General features: G+C 52.1%; 1 protein-coding gene across 10 annotated transcripts in view; it reads left to right on the top strand.

Moving 5' to 3' along the window:
• The window catches only part of ZFHX3 (zinc finger homeobox 3), an 832,685-nt gene that overhangs the window by 695,200 nt on the left and 124,984 nt on the right, over positions 1-12,501 (top strand). For 9 of the 10 annotated variants that reach the window (XM_090063359.1, XM_090063361.1, XM_090063365.1 and 6 more), the window contains 2 exons: positions 1,656-4,426; positions 8,491-8,987. In XM_090063359.1, coding sequence (XP_089919485.1) covers positions 1,702-4,426; positions 8,491-8,987 — 3,222 coding nt within the window. In that variant the 5' untranslated portion in view covers positions 1,656-1,701. The remainder of the gene's footprint in view (positions 1-1,655; positions 4,427-8,490; positions 8,988-12,501) is intronic. The other variant, XM_090063366.1, reaches the window with a different exon arrangement.

Genomic DNA, 12,501 nt, shown 5'->3' with positions numbered 1-12,501 from the left:
TGGAGTAGTACCAATGCTGTACAGAGAGGAAGCGCGCATCTCCCCGGGCGGAGGGGAGGGGAAGGGGGAAAGAGACAATGGGAGGTCATCTGTCTGTACAGGTCCTACCCACAGCTCTCTTTTCTTTTTGCTATCTGTATCATTCAGCAAACTCCCAGTACTTTGCAATCCATTATTAGTGGTTGGTGATGGTTATAGTGTGGTAGTGCCTACAGAGCCTAGTCGTGGCTGGTCCCTTTATGCCTGTAAGTACAATAAAGGTATCGCCTGCCCCAAAGAGCTGACTATCAAAGTAGAGCACGAGAAAGCGTGTAATGCAGGAAACCAGGAGCACGAGGAACCAGCGAGACTGTTGTTCTTGGGGAGCTGATCGGTGATCACAGCTCACGGCGGGGGGTGCCCTGCCAGGGTTCTTTAGACATCGTACCTTTGGTGGGTCTCGAGGAGGGAGCTGCGGTCATGCATTGGCCTTAAGGGTCTTTACAGGGTGCTAAGGGAGAAGCATGAAGGGGCTTGCTGGAAAGGGACATTTCTGAAGGGAAATCAGAGGTAGGGCGTTGATGGTTGTGTTCCTCTGCAAGAGGCGCAGGAACAAAACAGTCCATGAAGGACCTTAAATATCACGACCAAATAGCTCATGTTTGTTAAGGGAGGGGAGGGAAATCTGGGGAGGGATGCAGAGGGGCATGGGGATGAATGGCTCATGTGGTAGGAAGGTGACTTCAGTGCTCGTGACCAGGCTGGCGTAGTACACCGAAAGGGAGAAGTTGTGATAGGAGAGTTACGGGGCACTGAGGACCTGGAAGAGTTTGGGCTTTGTTGGTAGCAGAAAGACCAGGTCTCAGTGTTGCCAAGAAGGTGCAGGAAGCTTTCTTTATACATCCTGTATCTGCAGGTCTGGAGGGAGGGCAGAGTTGAACGCAGCTGGGACCAAGGGAGAGAGGTCGGGGGCAGTCATGAGCACAGTTTTGGCCGTGTTGAACTTGAGTTGCCGGCTAAACGTGCAAAGAAGGGAAAGGGCAGGCAGCAGTTTGTCTGCATGGAAGGAGACTTATCCCAGTCAGCAAGGTGCATTTGAGTCATTGGCTTAGCAGCGATCCAGCCCCGTTTCTGAATGACGGGATGCTGGGGGGAGCCGGAAACGGGGTCCCAGGGGCTCCCTGCTAAAACCTGCAGCGGAGCTGGCTCGAGGCTTCTCTCTCCAAAGGCTCTTCCGGCTTGAAATGCTTATGTTAATATTTTTTAAAGGCTCTCAGCTGTTTGGGGTGAAACGCTGCGACTACCGTCTTCAGCAGGGGTTAGACACACGCCACCGTGCTCCTTTCCAGTCTCTTCAGGAGTCTCATGCTTTTCTGACTTCTGTAGCGAATGGCAAAAAGAGGGGCATGGCCCCCTCCTCTTCCTCCTCGTGACGGACGGGTTGCAGCGGTCCCTTGACCCAGGTGTGCTCGGTGGTTTTGCTGGCTTCATTCTTCGGCCTTATCCTGGTTGCTTTAAGCCAGCCCTGCACTTCAGGAGCTTGTTAGTGAGCCACGCGCTGTCCTGCAGACCCCGGCCCGCGCGGGATGATGACCGTTCTGTGCGGGCTGTGCCTTCTCGCTGACTTGCTCGCCTTTCTGATTCTTTCTTTCTCCCCCCTTCTGTTTGCCTTTCAGGTCCACGCCGTACTGGGTGCAATGAAAGCTCCATGCAGGCCTTACCATGGAAGGCTGTGACTCGCCTGTCATCTCTGGGAAGGACAATGGGTGTAGCATCCCTCAGCACCAGCAATGGACTGAACTTAACAGCACCCACCTCCCTGACAAACCCAGTACTATGGAGCAGTCCACAACGGAAAACCATGGGCCCCTGGACAGCCTGAGGGTCCCCTTTAATGAGCGCATCCCAGACAGCACCAACTCAGCTGGCCCCAATACGGAGTCCACAAGCAAAGAGGTCAGCTGCAACGAATGCTCAGCCTCCTTCGCCAGTTTACAGACCTACATGGAGCACCATTGCCCCAGTGCCCGCCCACCGCCTCCGCTAAAGGAGGAGAGTGGGAGCGACACCAGTGAGGAGGGGGACGAGGAGAGTGATGTGGAGAACCTGGCTGGTGAAATCGTCTACCAGCCAGATGGCTCGGCATACATTGTCGAAAGCGTCAGCCAGTTGATCCAAAGCGGGGGAGCCTGTAGCAGTGGCAATGGCAACAGCAGTGGGGCTCTCCCTTCGCTCTTTATGAACTCTCTACCCAATGCGGGGGGCAAGCAAGGGGAACCCTCCTCTGCTGCCCCCGTCTACCCACAGATCATTAATACTTTCCACATAGCCTCATCCTTCGGGAAATGGTTTGAGGGCTCAGACCAGTCCTTCCCGAATACCTCAGCCCTGACGGGCATCAGCCCCGTCCTGCACAGCTTCCGCGTTTTCGATGTGCGACACAAAAGCAACAAGGATTACCTGAACAGCGACGGTTCTGCCAAAAGTTCCTGTGTATCCAAAGATGTTCCCAACAATGTGGACCTGTCCAAATTTGATGGCTTTGTACTCTATGGGAAGAGGAAGCCCATCCTGATGTGTTTCTTGTGCAAGCTGTCCTTTGGGTATGTCCGCTCGTTTGTGACCCATGCAGTGCATGACCATCGAATGACTCTAAGTGAGGAGGAGCGGAAAATTCTTAGCAATAAGAACATCTCCGCTATCATCCAAGGGATAGGCAAAGACAAGGAGCCCCTTGTAAGTTTTCTGGAACCAAAAAACAAAACCTTTCAACACCCTTTAGTTTCCACAGCTAACCTCATAGGCCCTGGACACAGTTTTTACGGTAAATTCAGTGGCATTCGAATGGAAGGTGAAGAGGCTCTCCAGGCCGGGGCTGCCGGTGGAGCAGAGCAGCCACAGTCGGGCATCTTGGCGCCTGGTGCCCTCTTGAACCTTGGTGGGCTGACCAGCTCGGCTCTGAAGACCCCAATTACCTCAGTCCCCCTGGGCCCACTGGCTTCCAGTCCTACCAAATCCTCAGAGGGAAAGGACCCTGGGGTAGCAGAGAGTGAGAAGCAAGAAATGGGTGACCAGGATAGCCTCTCGGAAAAGGCAGAGCCAGCTGAGGAGGTGGAGGAGGACGAAGAGGAGGATGTGGAGGAGGAGGAGGAGGAGGAGGAGGAGGAAGAGGAGGAAGAGGAAGATGATGATGAGGGTTGCAAAGGACTGTTTCCGAGCGAGTTGGAGGACGAACTGGAGGACAGGCCCCATGAAGAGTCTGGGGCTGTGGCAGGTAGCAGCAGCAAAAAGGACCTTGCTCTCTCAAACCAAAGCATTTCTAACTCTCCCTTAATGCCTAATGTGCTCCAGACCCTGTCCCGGGGCACAGCTTCTACTAGTTCTAATTCTGCTTCTTCCTTTGTCTTTGATGGTGCAAGCAGGAGGAATCATTTAAGCTTTAACAGTGAGGGTGGTGGAGCCAGTGTGGCAGAGGGCGGCAGGAGGTTGGACTTTATCGATGAAAGTGCCAATAAAGACAATGCCACAGCACCAGAACCAAATGAGAGTGCAGAGGGCGACGACGGGAGCTACCTCTCCCATCACCAGCATGCTGGCCCCCTCTGTGAGCTTGGGGGTGGGGAGTGCCCCTCGGGGAGTGGTGTGGAGTGCCCCAAGTGTGACACTGTCCTGGGCTCCTCACGATCGCTAGGCGGCCATATGACCATGATGCATTCTCGCAACTCATGTAAAACGCTGAAGTGTCCCAAGTGCAATTGGCACTACAAGTACCAGCAGACACTTGAAGCGCACATGAAGGAGAAACACCCCGAGCCCGGTGGCTCATGTGTCTACTGCAAAAGTGGGCAGCCACACCCACGGTTGGCACGGGGCGAGAGCTACACTTGTGGTTACAAGCCTTTCCGTTGCGAGGTCTGTAACTACTCCACTACTACCAAAGGCAACCTCAGTATTCATATGCAGTCCGACAAGCATCTCAACAACATGCAAAACCTGCAGAACGGAGGGGGAGAGCAAGTCTTCAGCCACACTGCTGGGGCGGCGGCGGCGGCTGCGGCGGCGGCAGCGGCGGCAGCAGCAAACATTGGTAGCACCTGTGGGGCCCCCTCCCCCACCAAACCAAAAACCAAACCCACCTGGCGGTGTGAGGTATGCGACTATGAGACCAATGTAGCTAGGAACCTTCGCATTCACATGACCAGTGAGAAACACATGCACAATATGATGCTGCTGCAGCAGAACATGTCCCAAATCCAACACAACCGGCACCTGGGCCTCGGCAGCCTGCCCTCGCCGGCTGAGGCTGAGCTTTACCAGTACTACCTGGCGCAAAACATGAATCTGCCCAACCTGAAGATGGAAAGCACTTCCTCTGATGCACAGTTCATGATGGGCGGATTCCAGCTCGATCCGACCAACCCTATGGCAACTATGGCTCCATCTCTAGGTGAGGTTCAACTGTTTTGATAATGTGATGTCTGTGTGTGGGGAGGAGTTTCCTATCCTGGGAGGCCCGGCGGGTGGATGGGATGCTGTCCAGCAGGCCGGCTTTCCCCAGTCCCGCAGTTGTAGCCTCCCAGGTCATTCGTGCATAGTGCGGTAGGGCTCCATCCCTGCTGGACACATTTTCTCATCTTAAGATATTTCAGAGCATCCTTTTGTGTTTCTCTCTCTTTTTTTTTTTTTCCCCGTGAATTTTGGAGACCTCTGGCTGGATTGAAATTGGGAGGGATGCTGTGGGTAATCCCTGCCAGCGCACATTACATGTTCTTCGACGCCCCCAGCAAGGAGGCCTCTGTGACGCCTTCCACTCACGTTGTCTTCATTTGGAGAGGGAGGTGCTCGTTGGTGTTTTCTTTTTAAATCACCCCATGCTGGTGGGTTTGGGGAGAGTGCGGCACTTGCCAGCCAGACTCTGTTAACGAGGGTGTGTGTTAGGTTACTTAATTGCGGGAAAGTTGAGTTGCACAAAGGTGTTGCCCTGATTGGCTGGTAAGGGTAAACGAGATGGAGAAGTGCACAGGATGTTTGTAAAACGCATTTTGTGTTGGTGGAGCCATTCCACTGGATGCTGGTTGGAGGTACGAGACGCTCGGACTTGACTGGTTGGGCAAAGAAGGATTGGCCAGACTACTTGTGCATGGGAAGAAGAGAGAGCCTGTCTTTTTGAAGGGGTTTGTCGTCCATACAGGATGTTCATTGAATGGATATTTCCCCCTTGCACCCAAGTTCCTGGCCGGAAAATGGGACATTAATTTGTATCTGTGCACAGCACCAGTTGGTGCAGCGAGACTGTGTAAAGTCGTAGTCTCTAACCTGGGGAAGTTAACCTGAGACTGAGGTTAATATCCGGGGTGGTGGGTCAGCCCCTAGACTGCTAGAGCGGCACGTCAGTAGACAGGAGTGGCGACCACCTCTTCCCCTCGGAGCACTTACTCATTCGCCCGTGCATCCATACGTGTCGGTGCTGCCCAGTGCCAGTCCAGATGAAACGAGGCCGCGTGGCAGAACCCACCGCAGCTGGGGCAAGTGCAAGGGAGTTGACACGGCGCTTCCTTTCCACCCATTACACTAAAGCACTCCATTTTCGGAAGGAAACCATCTGCTTTAGCTGCATCCCTGTGAACTAATCCTGCTCCTGTATTCTCTGCCATTTGTAACCTTTTCCACCCATTGAAATGGGATAGATTGTCTTGGTCAACGTCCATTATTGCTAATGCATTGTAATCCTAGCTCTGAGAGCCCATGCCTCTTCCCTTTTCCTTCTCTTGTGCACTATAGCAGTAGTTACTGTTGCACAGAGGGGTCTAAGAAGCTTAAGTTTTAAGACAAAAACAACAAGTTGAATAGATATGCATATAGATATGGAGGAATGCAAGTAGTTATAAGCGAAATGCAAGCAGTTCTAGATGAATGTAATTACAGGGTTTTTTTCCATGCGCCTCTGCTGTCCTGGTTTGCATCGCTCAGATTGGTAGCGGGATGTTGTCTATGAGTGTTTTTTCTCATGTTGGCAATAGAAATAATTCCTACTTGTTTGGTTTGTGCCTTATTGCCTGTAGTGTTCCTAGCGGTAGCCAGGCTGTTGAGATTTCCTGAGAGAGACTCTGTCCCCAGCTCACCTGCCTAAAGCCAGAGGGAAGCTTTCAAGAGAGGAAATGGGAGTATCTTAACTAAGGTCTCATTCTTCAATGACTCCAACTGAATGCAGAGATCTTGAATGCATCTAAGCTTATTTGGGGAGTGATTTATGACTCAGGCACTTGATGACTACAGGTCTTGAGCCTGAATCAGGGGAGGGGGCTTTCCATGTCAATAAGCACTTGGCACAAATCCAGCTATTCGGATAAATCTTTTACTTTGGCTCTGTTGCAATTGGTTTTGCGCTGTACGAATGCATCTTGAACCTCTTATCCCTTCTCCTGCAGTCATCTGTCACCTCTTTTCTTCATTTTTGTTTGCTGAGATATAAAAACATGGTTTTTGTTTTGCCATGTAAGCAGACAAGGTGGTTTGCCTTTTTCAAGCCTTTTTCAGCAGATTTGGCTCCGAGTGGAAGAGTCACGGCTTGTTCAGCGGGCTCCATTTCCATTCAGTTGACACCTGGTTGGGAGCAGACGGATTCAAAGCAGTAATTTAAGTTACATGTCAGAGAAATCATTCTGGTGGGGTGGGAAGTGATGGAAAAACTGATGAAGCCCATTGTAGGATGCTACAAGTGAGCAGGCCACGTACCTCAGTAAGTGCCCTGGCGTATCTCTCTGTGCCCTGGCAGAGAGGGAGTAGATTAAACAGTGCAGCGTTGGGGTTGTGAGTAGGTAGGTGGAGGAAGGGGCTCCTGTTCTGGGTGAGCTCTGGCATGTGGGAAGGAGTCGTGTATGTGGGGGCTAGCCCCTCACTACCCTTTCCTCCTGTGCTTTATGGCAGTGGTTTTCATCCTGTGTCCATGGAGGCTGTGTCCAAGGGACCCGCAAAAGATGACCATTATCAGTCAAAAGTATGTGAATACCCACACTTACAATTCAGAGAGGTGTGCACATTCATTCAAAGTTTTTTATGGGTCCACAAATGAAAAGGTTGGAAAGCACTGGTTTATGGGCATGGTTTTATACTCCAGTAACCTGGGCCTTGCATCCATAATGTACCAACTATTCCAGTTCCCTTCCCTTGCTAGAACTGTAGCAATTATTATTGAATTGCACTTTGCATAGCACATGTCATACAAGACAGGCATTGAAGGCTGGAGAGCTTCAACCTAAACCACTCAGAAACACTTGCTCTAGAAAGAGTGCATGCTGGCTTCTGGATTTTGCAGAGTCCACAAGCCAGCTCTTCAGATGTAGCCGACTTCCACTGGTGGCTGTGCCTCCGTAAACCGCTGATTGCATGGAAAGGAAAATAAGGAATAGCATCTCCTCTCCTTTTATTTTTATTTTTTTGAGCCAGTGTCTTGGAGGTTGCTCGGATCTAAAACACCACCCCCCAGGCAAGCAGGGACAGAGTCAGGGTTAAGTACTGAAGGGGAGAAATCATCCCACGGCAGCTGAGACGTCAGGGGAGGAAGGAAGAGCGCAGTCCCTCAGGAGAGGCTCGTGGTTGGGTTCTGTGTTTAGCCATGAGATCCCAGGTAATGGAGAGCAAGCCTCCCCTCTGTCCACATCCTTAGGCCTTTCTAATGACATAAATAAGAGCTTGCTGTATTAATTTGCTGTAAGTGAATGGAGGTCAGCTCTTGGTTTAGCTGGGTCAATGATGATTTGAAGAGCAGGGATATGACAGTGAGCGAGGGAGCATGCTTCTTACGGGCTCTCCCTGACACACGTACTCGTGCACTTCCCTGATCATTAGCCATCAGTCTTTCCTGGGCATGCAGTCTCTCCTCAGCCAGCCTCTCCTCTGAGGCTCTCGGCCATTTTGCATCATTTAGCTCTGACGGGTGCCGAGGTCAGATACGAAGGAGCCTCACATTTGGGAAGCAGCTGCTTCCTGCTCTTGCCAGTTGCTTCCTCCTGACATTGCAGCACCTTGAGGCCCGACATGCCGCACCTGTATCACTCGTACCTTGGCACCGGGGCGAGAGATTCTCTCTTGCTCGGCGGGGCCCAGCTTTGGAGGTAGCAGGAGGTGGCTTAATGGGATCTCTTCCCTGCTTTCTTGCCACCATGAGCAAGCAGGAGAGCCTGGTGGCATGTTTCACTGCAGTCCTGCAGAGACCCGACTCGGTAAGGAGTCAGATTTTTCTGGTCTCTCTGATGAGCAAGAGGCCGTGTGGCGAGTGCAGGGCTGGGCAGCAAGGGCTTCTCAGCTCTGCAAAATCCGAGGGCCGGCACTTTGTTCCTAGAACAGGGCAGAGGCTTGGGCAGGGGAAAGAAGGACTGATGTATGTTGCTTTGGGCGCAGGGCCTGACAGGTGGTGGTACAGGGCACGCGGTGGGAGGGAGCGGTCTGGTTTGATCCTCTCGGTGGGTCAGCACAAGCTTTTCTAACTTTTTTTCCCTCTCCTTTGTGCAGTGGGTGGAGAGATCCCCCTGGACATGCGGCTGGGGGGCGGGCAGCTGGTGTCCGAGGAGCTGATGAACCTGGGCGAGAGCTTCACGCAAACAAACGATCCTTCCCTGAAGCTCTTCCAGTGTGCCGTGTGCAACAAGTTCACTACCGATAACCTGGACATGCTGGGGCTGCACATGAACGTGGAGCGCAGCCTCCCCGAGGAGGAGTGGAAGGCGGTGATGGGGGACTCGTACCAGTGCAAGCTGTGTCGCTACAACACGCAGCTCAAGGCAAACTTCCAGCTCCACTGTAAGACGGACAAGCATGTGCAGAAATACCAGCTGGTAGCACACATCAAAGAGGGTGGCAAGGCCAACGAGTGGCGGCTGAAGTGTGTGGCCATTGGGAACCCTGTACATCTCAAGTGCAATGCCTGCGACTACTACACTAATAGTCTGGAGAAGCTGCGTCTTCATACAGTTAACTCCAGGCATGAGGCGAGCCTGAAGCTCTACAAGGTAAGGGATGGCTTCTCTAACTTTTCCTTGTGGGGAAACGTCTAAGAAACTGTTTTGAACCAGAGTGGAGAGGGAGCTTAAATCCTTGGAGGGGATTTGGCCTTAGTCTCTTGCAAGCGGGATCCAGCCAGCTGGTATCATTCATCTCCTCAGCTTGCATTTTGCTAGCAATTCCCTTGAGCTCTCGTCTCCTCAGGCCAGGCTTTTCAGGAGTGACTAGCAATTCGGATTATCCATTTTGAGGTGCCTTAAGTGGATCTGATTTTTCAGGAGGTGCTGAGCCTCTGTCACCTGAAGACCTAGTCCAGTAAGACCTGTCATGTCGACCATCCAAAAAGCAGCATCACTGCTGAGTATCTTGGTCGAAAGCACTGTTCTCCATTACCGATCCGGGAAGGGCCGTGCCTCTGAGGCTGTGCCCGCAAAACTTGGAGACCGCTGCTCCCGTCCTAGCGCTGTGTGGTCGTGCTGGCATGCAGAAGGCATGTGGGCAAGCTCCCATTTCTTTTGCACTGTTTGGATAGGGCTGGTGGTTTGTAATTTAAACTGCTGATTGAGCCTACATGTGGAAGAGGGCAAAAAGGAGGGAAGACAAGTTCTGCCTGGATGTGCACGTTGTTGACGAGAGGCGCTCTGCCCGTCTTGGCCTTCCATTCGCCACGCGTGCTAAGAATTGGCCCACCACCGCCATCTCGGTTTGTCTTTCCCCCACTTGTCTCCAATTTTCTGTCCTCCCTGTAAGCACCTTCTCCTGCCCTGCCTTGCTACTGCTCCCCCGTGGCCACCCTCTCTGAACCCTGTGGGCTGTAACCCAAGAGGAGCGCCGGATACAGTAAATAGTCCTTTCACTCGCGCTGCAGAATTGCTCCAGACGTTTCTATTGATTTTCACTGGACTTAAAGCTTCACCTTTTTCTCTAATCATCCCATAATGGCTTTAGTATGAACAGTCAGGTACAAAATGCCATAAATCTAAGCAGGCTCGCTGCACATACCTTCCACTCACACATGCCCTGTCTTTCTTGCTGTCTTCTCATTTTGCTCAATTTTTGTATTATCTTTTTCTCCCTTCCTTCCCTGATATCTAAAGAGCTATTCAATATTTTTATAGACTTCAAGCACTCCCGTTTTGTATCCTGTATCTCCTTTTCTTCTCCTTGCTCTTCCTTGCTTTCTTTTTCTGTTTGAGCACTATTTTCTTACGTCAGGTGAGTTCAGACCTTGTGTAGCCCCCGTCACGCTGAGAAGGGAAGCATGCCTGGTGTGAATGCATGCAGTTTTTCAGGAGATGGACCACGACGAGGATGTCCAGGAGGAAAGGGGAAGCGGTGGGATGGCGCGGCCGGCTGGTCTCACCCCGGCAGCTGGAGTCCTTGCTAACTCTGATCGGACTCTCTGGGAAGCGCCACCGGGCTCCTGTGAGCTCTGCTGCCAAGATGACTAAATCCTCTCCTAGCTCTTTGCTTCCATATGTCCTCTTTCATGAAAGTTGAAAGAAGAAATACATGAGGATGAATTGAGGCTGGAAGTCGGGCAAGGTGGAGCCCCAGGGGCTGGGTGAAGGTATCTGGGAGGCAGTTCTGTTTTCAGGAGTCAAGCATCAGCATGTCTAAACTTTAATAGTCTGTTTAGATGGTTTTATTGGTTCTGAACAAGAAAAAGTACTTATTTAATTTTTAGATTTATATCCCCACCCCACCCCCCAATGTCTCAAGGGAGTTGCCACACTTAAAAAAAAAATTCTTAAATTCTTAGTTCAGATTTTCTGGTTTTGCTGTGCTCTTTGGGGGGAAAAGTAGTGAAGACGACAGCTTTGTGCCCCGCACCCTGGGAAGAGGAAAGCTGCAAAGAGAGGAGGCGGCAGGAGCTGTTTCAGGAGTTGGTTTAGGAAACACCGTCCCCGGGGCAGGGAGAGGGAGCTCGTTGTGACGGGCACGCGGTGGAGTCAGTGGAAGCCCCGGATGCTCCTTAAAATGATCACAATGTTCTTCGCCTCTGAGGTAAAAGTTCCCGTAAAACCCCAGGCAGAGGCAGAAACTGCTTTGGTTTCAAATACTTACTGCTGGCGTCCGCCCGTCTGCCAGGGCAGGTGTATGAACGTCACGGGTGTTGCACACCCACGGTGCTTGCAGTAGTGGGACGGACTCGACTGCCCTGAGATGCCCCCAACCCACTTCACTGTGAACTTTGATTTGTGTTGCTCCACTTTAGTAACTGTTGGGCTGTCCAAGGAGCAGGGAGGCTGCAAGGCCCAGCCTAGCGTGCGCTACCCCGGCGCTGGGTTTCATGGAAGAAGGTGGCTGCGGATGGACCCATTCACTAAGGTCTTGTTCTGGCCCTTCCTCTGCCGAGAGCGGCTTTGATGCCACGGGTCCTTGATAACTGAAGCATTTGAGAGGAGTAGGAGTGGGGGTGGTTCATGGACCAGTTTCTCTTCTCTCAGACCTTGGTGTGGTCTGCAGTAAATTGAGATTGATTGGATGTTATTTTTCCTCTTGCTAATGTAATCCATTAGCCTGGCACATGCATAATCAGTTTAGAGCACAGTTAACTGGATGTAATCGAGTTCTTCCCTGTCTGCTGGAGAAAATCCTCTCCAGATGCTGCCTGGGTGAGAGCACGCACTAGGCTTATCACACACACAATCCTCCTTACTCTGCCATTTTCCTTTTAAATCGCGTGTTATTGGCTGCTTGGCTTGCCCAAGAGCCACTTCCCGCTCTGCCACTTGCTGCTGAAAATGCAATCCCAAGACCTCGTGACGGCCCTCTGAGTCCTCCCCGGGAAGAACATCCGGTGACGTTGGGGGACGATGAAGCGAGTTGGAGCTTCGCCCCCAGCGTCGGGTGCGTTGCATTCACTTCTCCCCGCAAAGCACCGGTGACGTGGGGGGGCTCCGAGACCGGTGTTTCCATCAGCGCTTCTCACGGGCATCGAGAACTGGGGAAGGTCTGACGAACTTCCCCCGCGCCATAAAGCCCAGACGGGCGCTGAAACCCCAGGGCAGCCTGGTGCCAAGAGCAGGCAGTGAAACGCCCCTCTGTTTCACCACTGTGGTCTCCTTCCCTTTGCCCCATGCTCAAACCCAGAACGTGCCCATGCTCACCTTTGTTTCAGTTTAAATATTTGGGGAGGAGTGAAGAAAACGTGCTGGTTCTCGGGCCGTAGTTAACAGTGTGAGACCCTTCTTCTCTAGTTGAAGCGCCAAGGTCTGCTCGAGAAGGCAGGGCTGGGAGTCGAGATACGGGCTCTGTCTGGCTTTGCGGCTGACTTGCTGAATGGCCATCTCGGTGAAATGGGGGCGGTAATGCTCGAACTCCTTTTTCTGAAGTGCGGGGAGATTTTTGGATGAAAAGTGCAGAGTGTTTCTGAGGTAACTGGTGTCAGCAGCAGAGTGAGAAACCTGAGCATGCACAGATAGCAACTTTTCCTCCAAATTTAGTTCAGGTTCACCAGAAGCGAGGCCCTTCTGGTGAAATGTTGGGGGGGGATCTGCGTGGTCAGTGCTTTGGGCA

Source organism: Crocodylus siamensis, chromosome 9 (genome assembly GCF_052110815.1).
Source record: "Crocodylus siamensis isolate JL-2025a chromosome 9, ASM5211081v1, whole genome shotgun sequence".
In the NCBI taxonomy this organism is placed as follows: domain Eukaryota; kingdom Metazoa; phylum Chordata; order Crocodylia; family Crocodylidae; genus Crocodylus; species Crocodylus siamensis.
The sequence above is the reverse complement of the archived record's forward strand: the minus strand, read 5'-3'. Positions and strand labels throughout refer to the sequence as shown.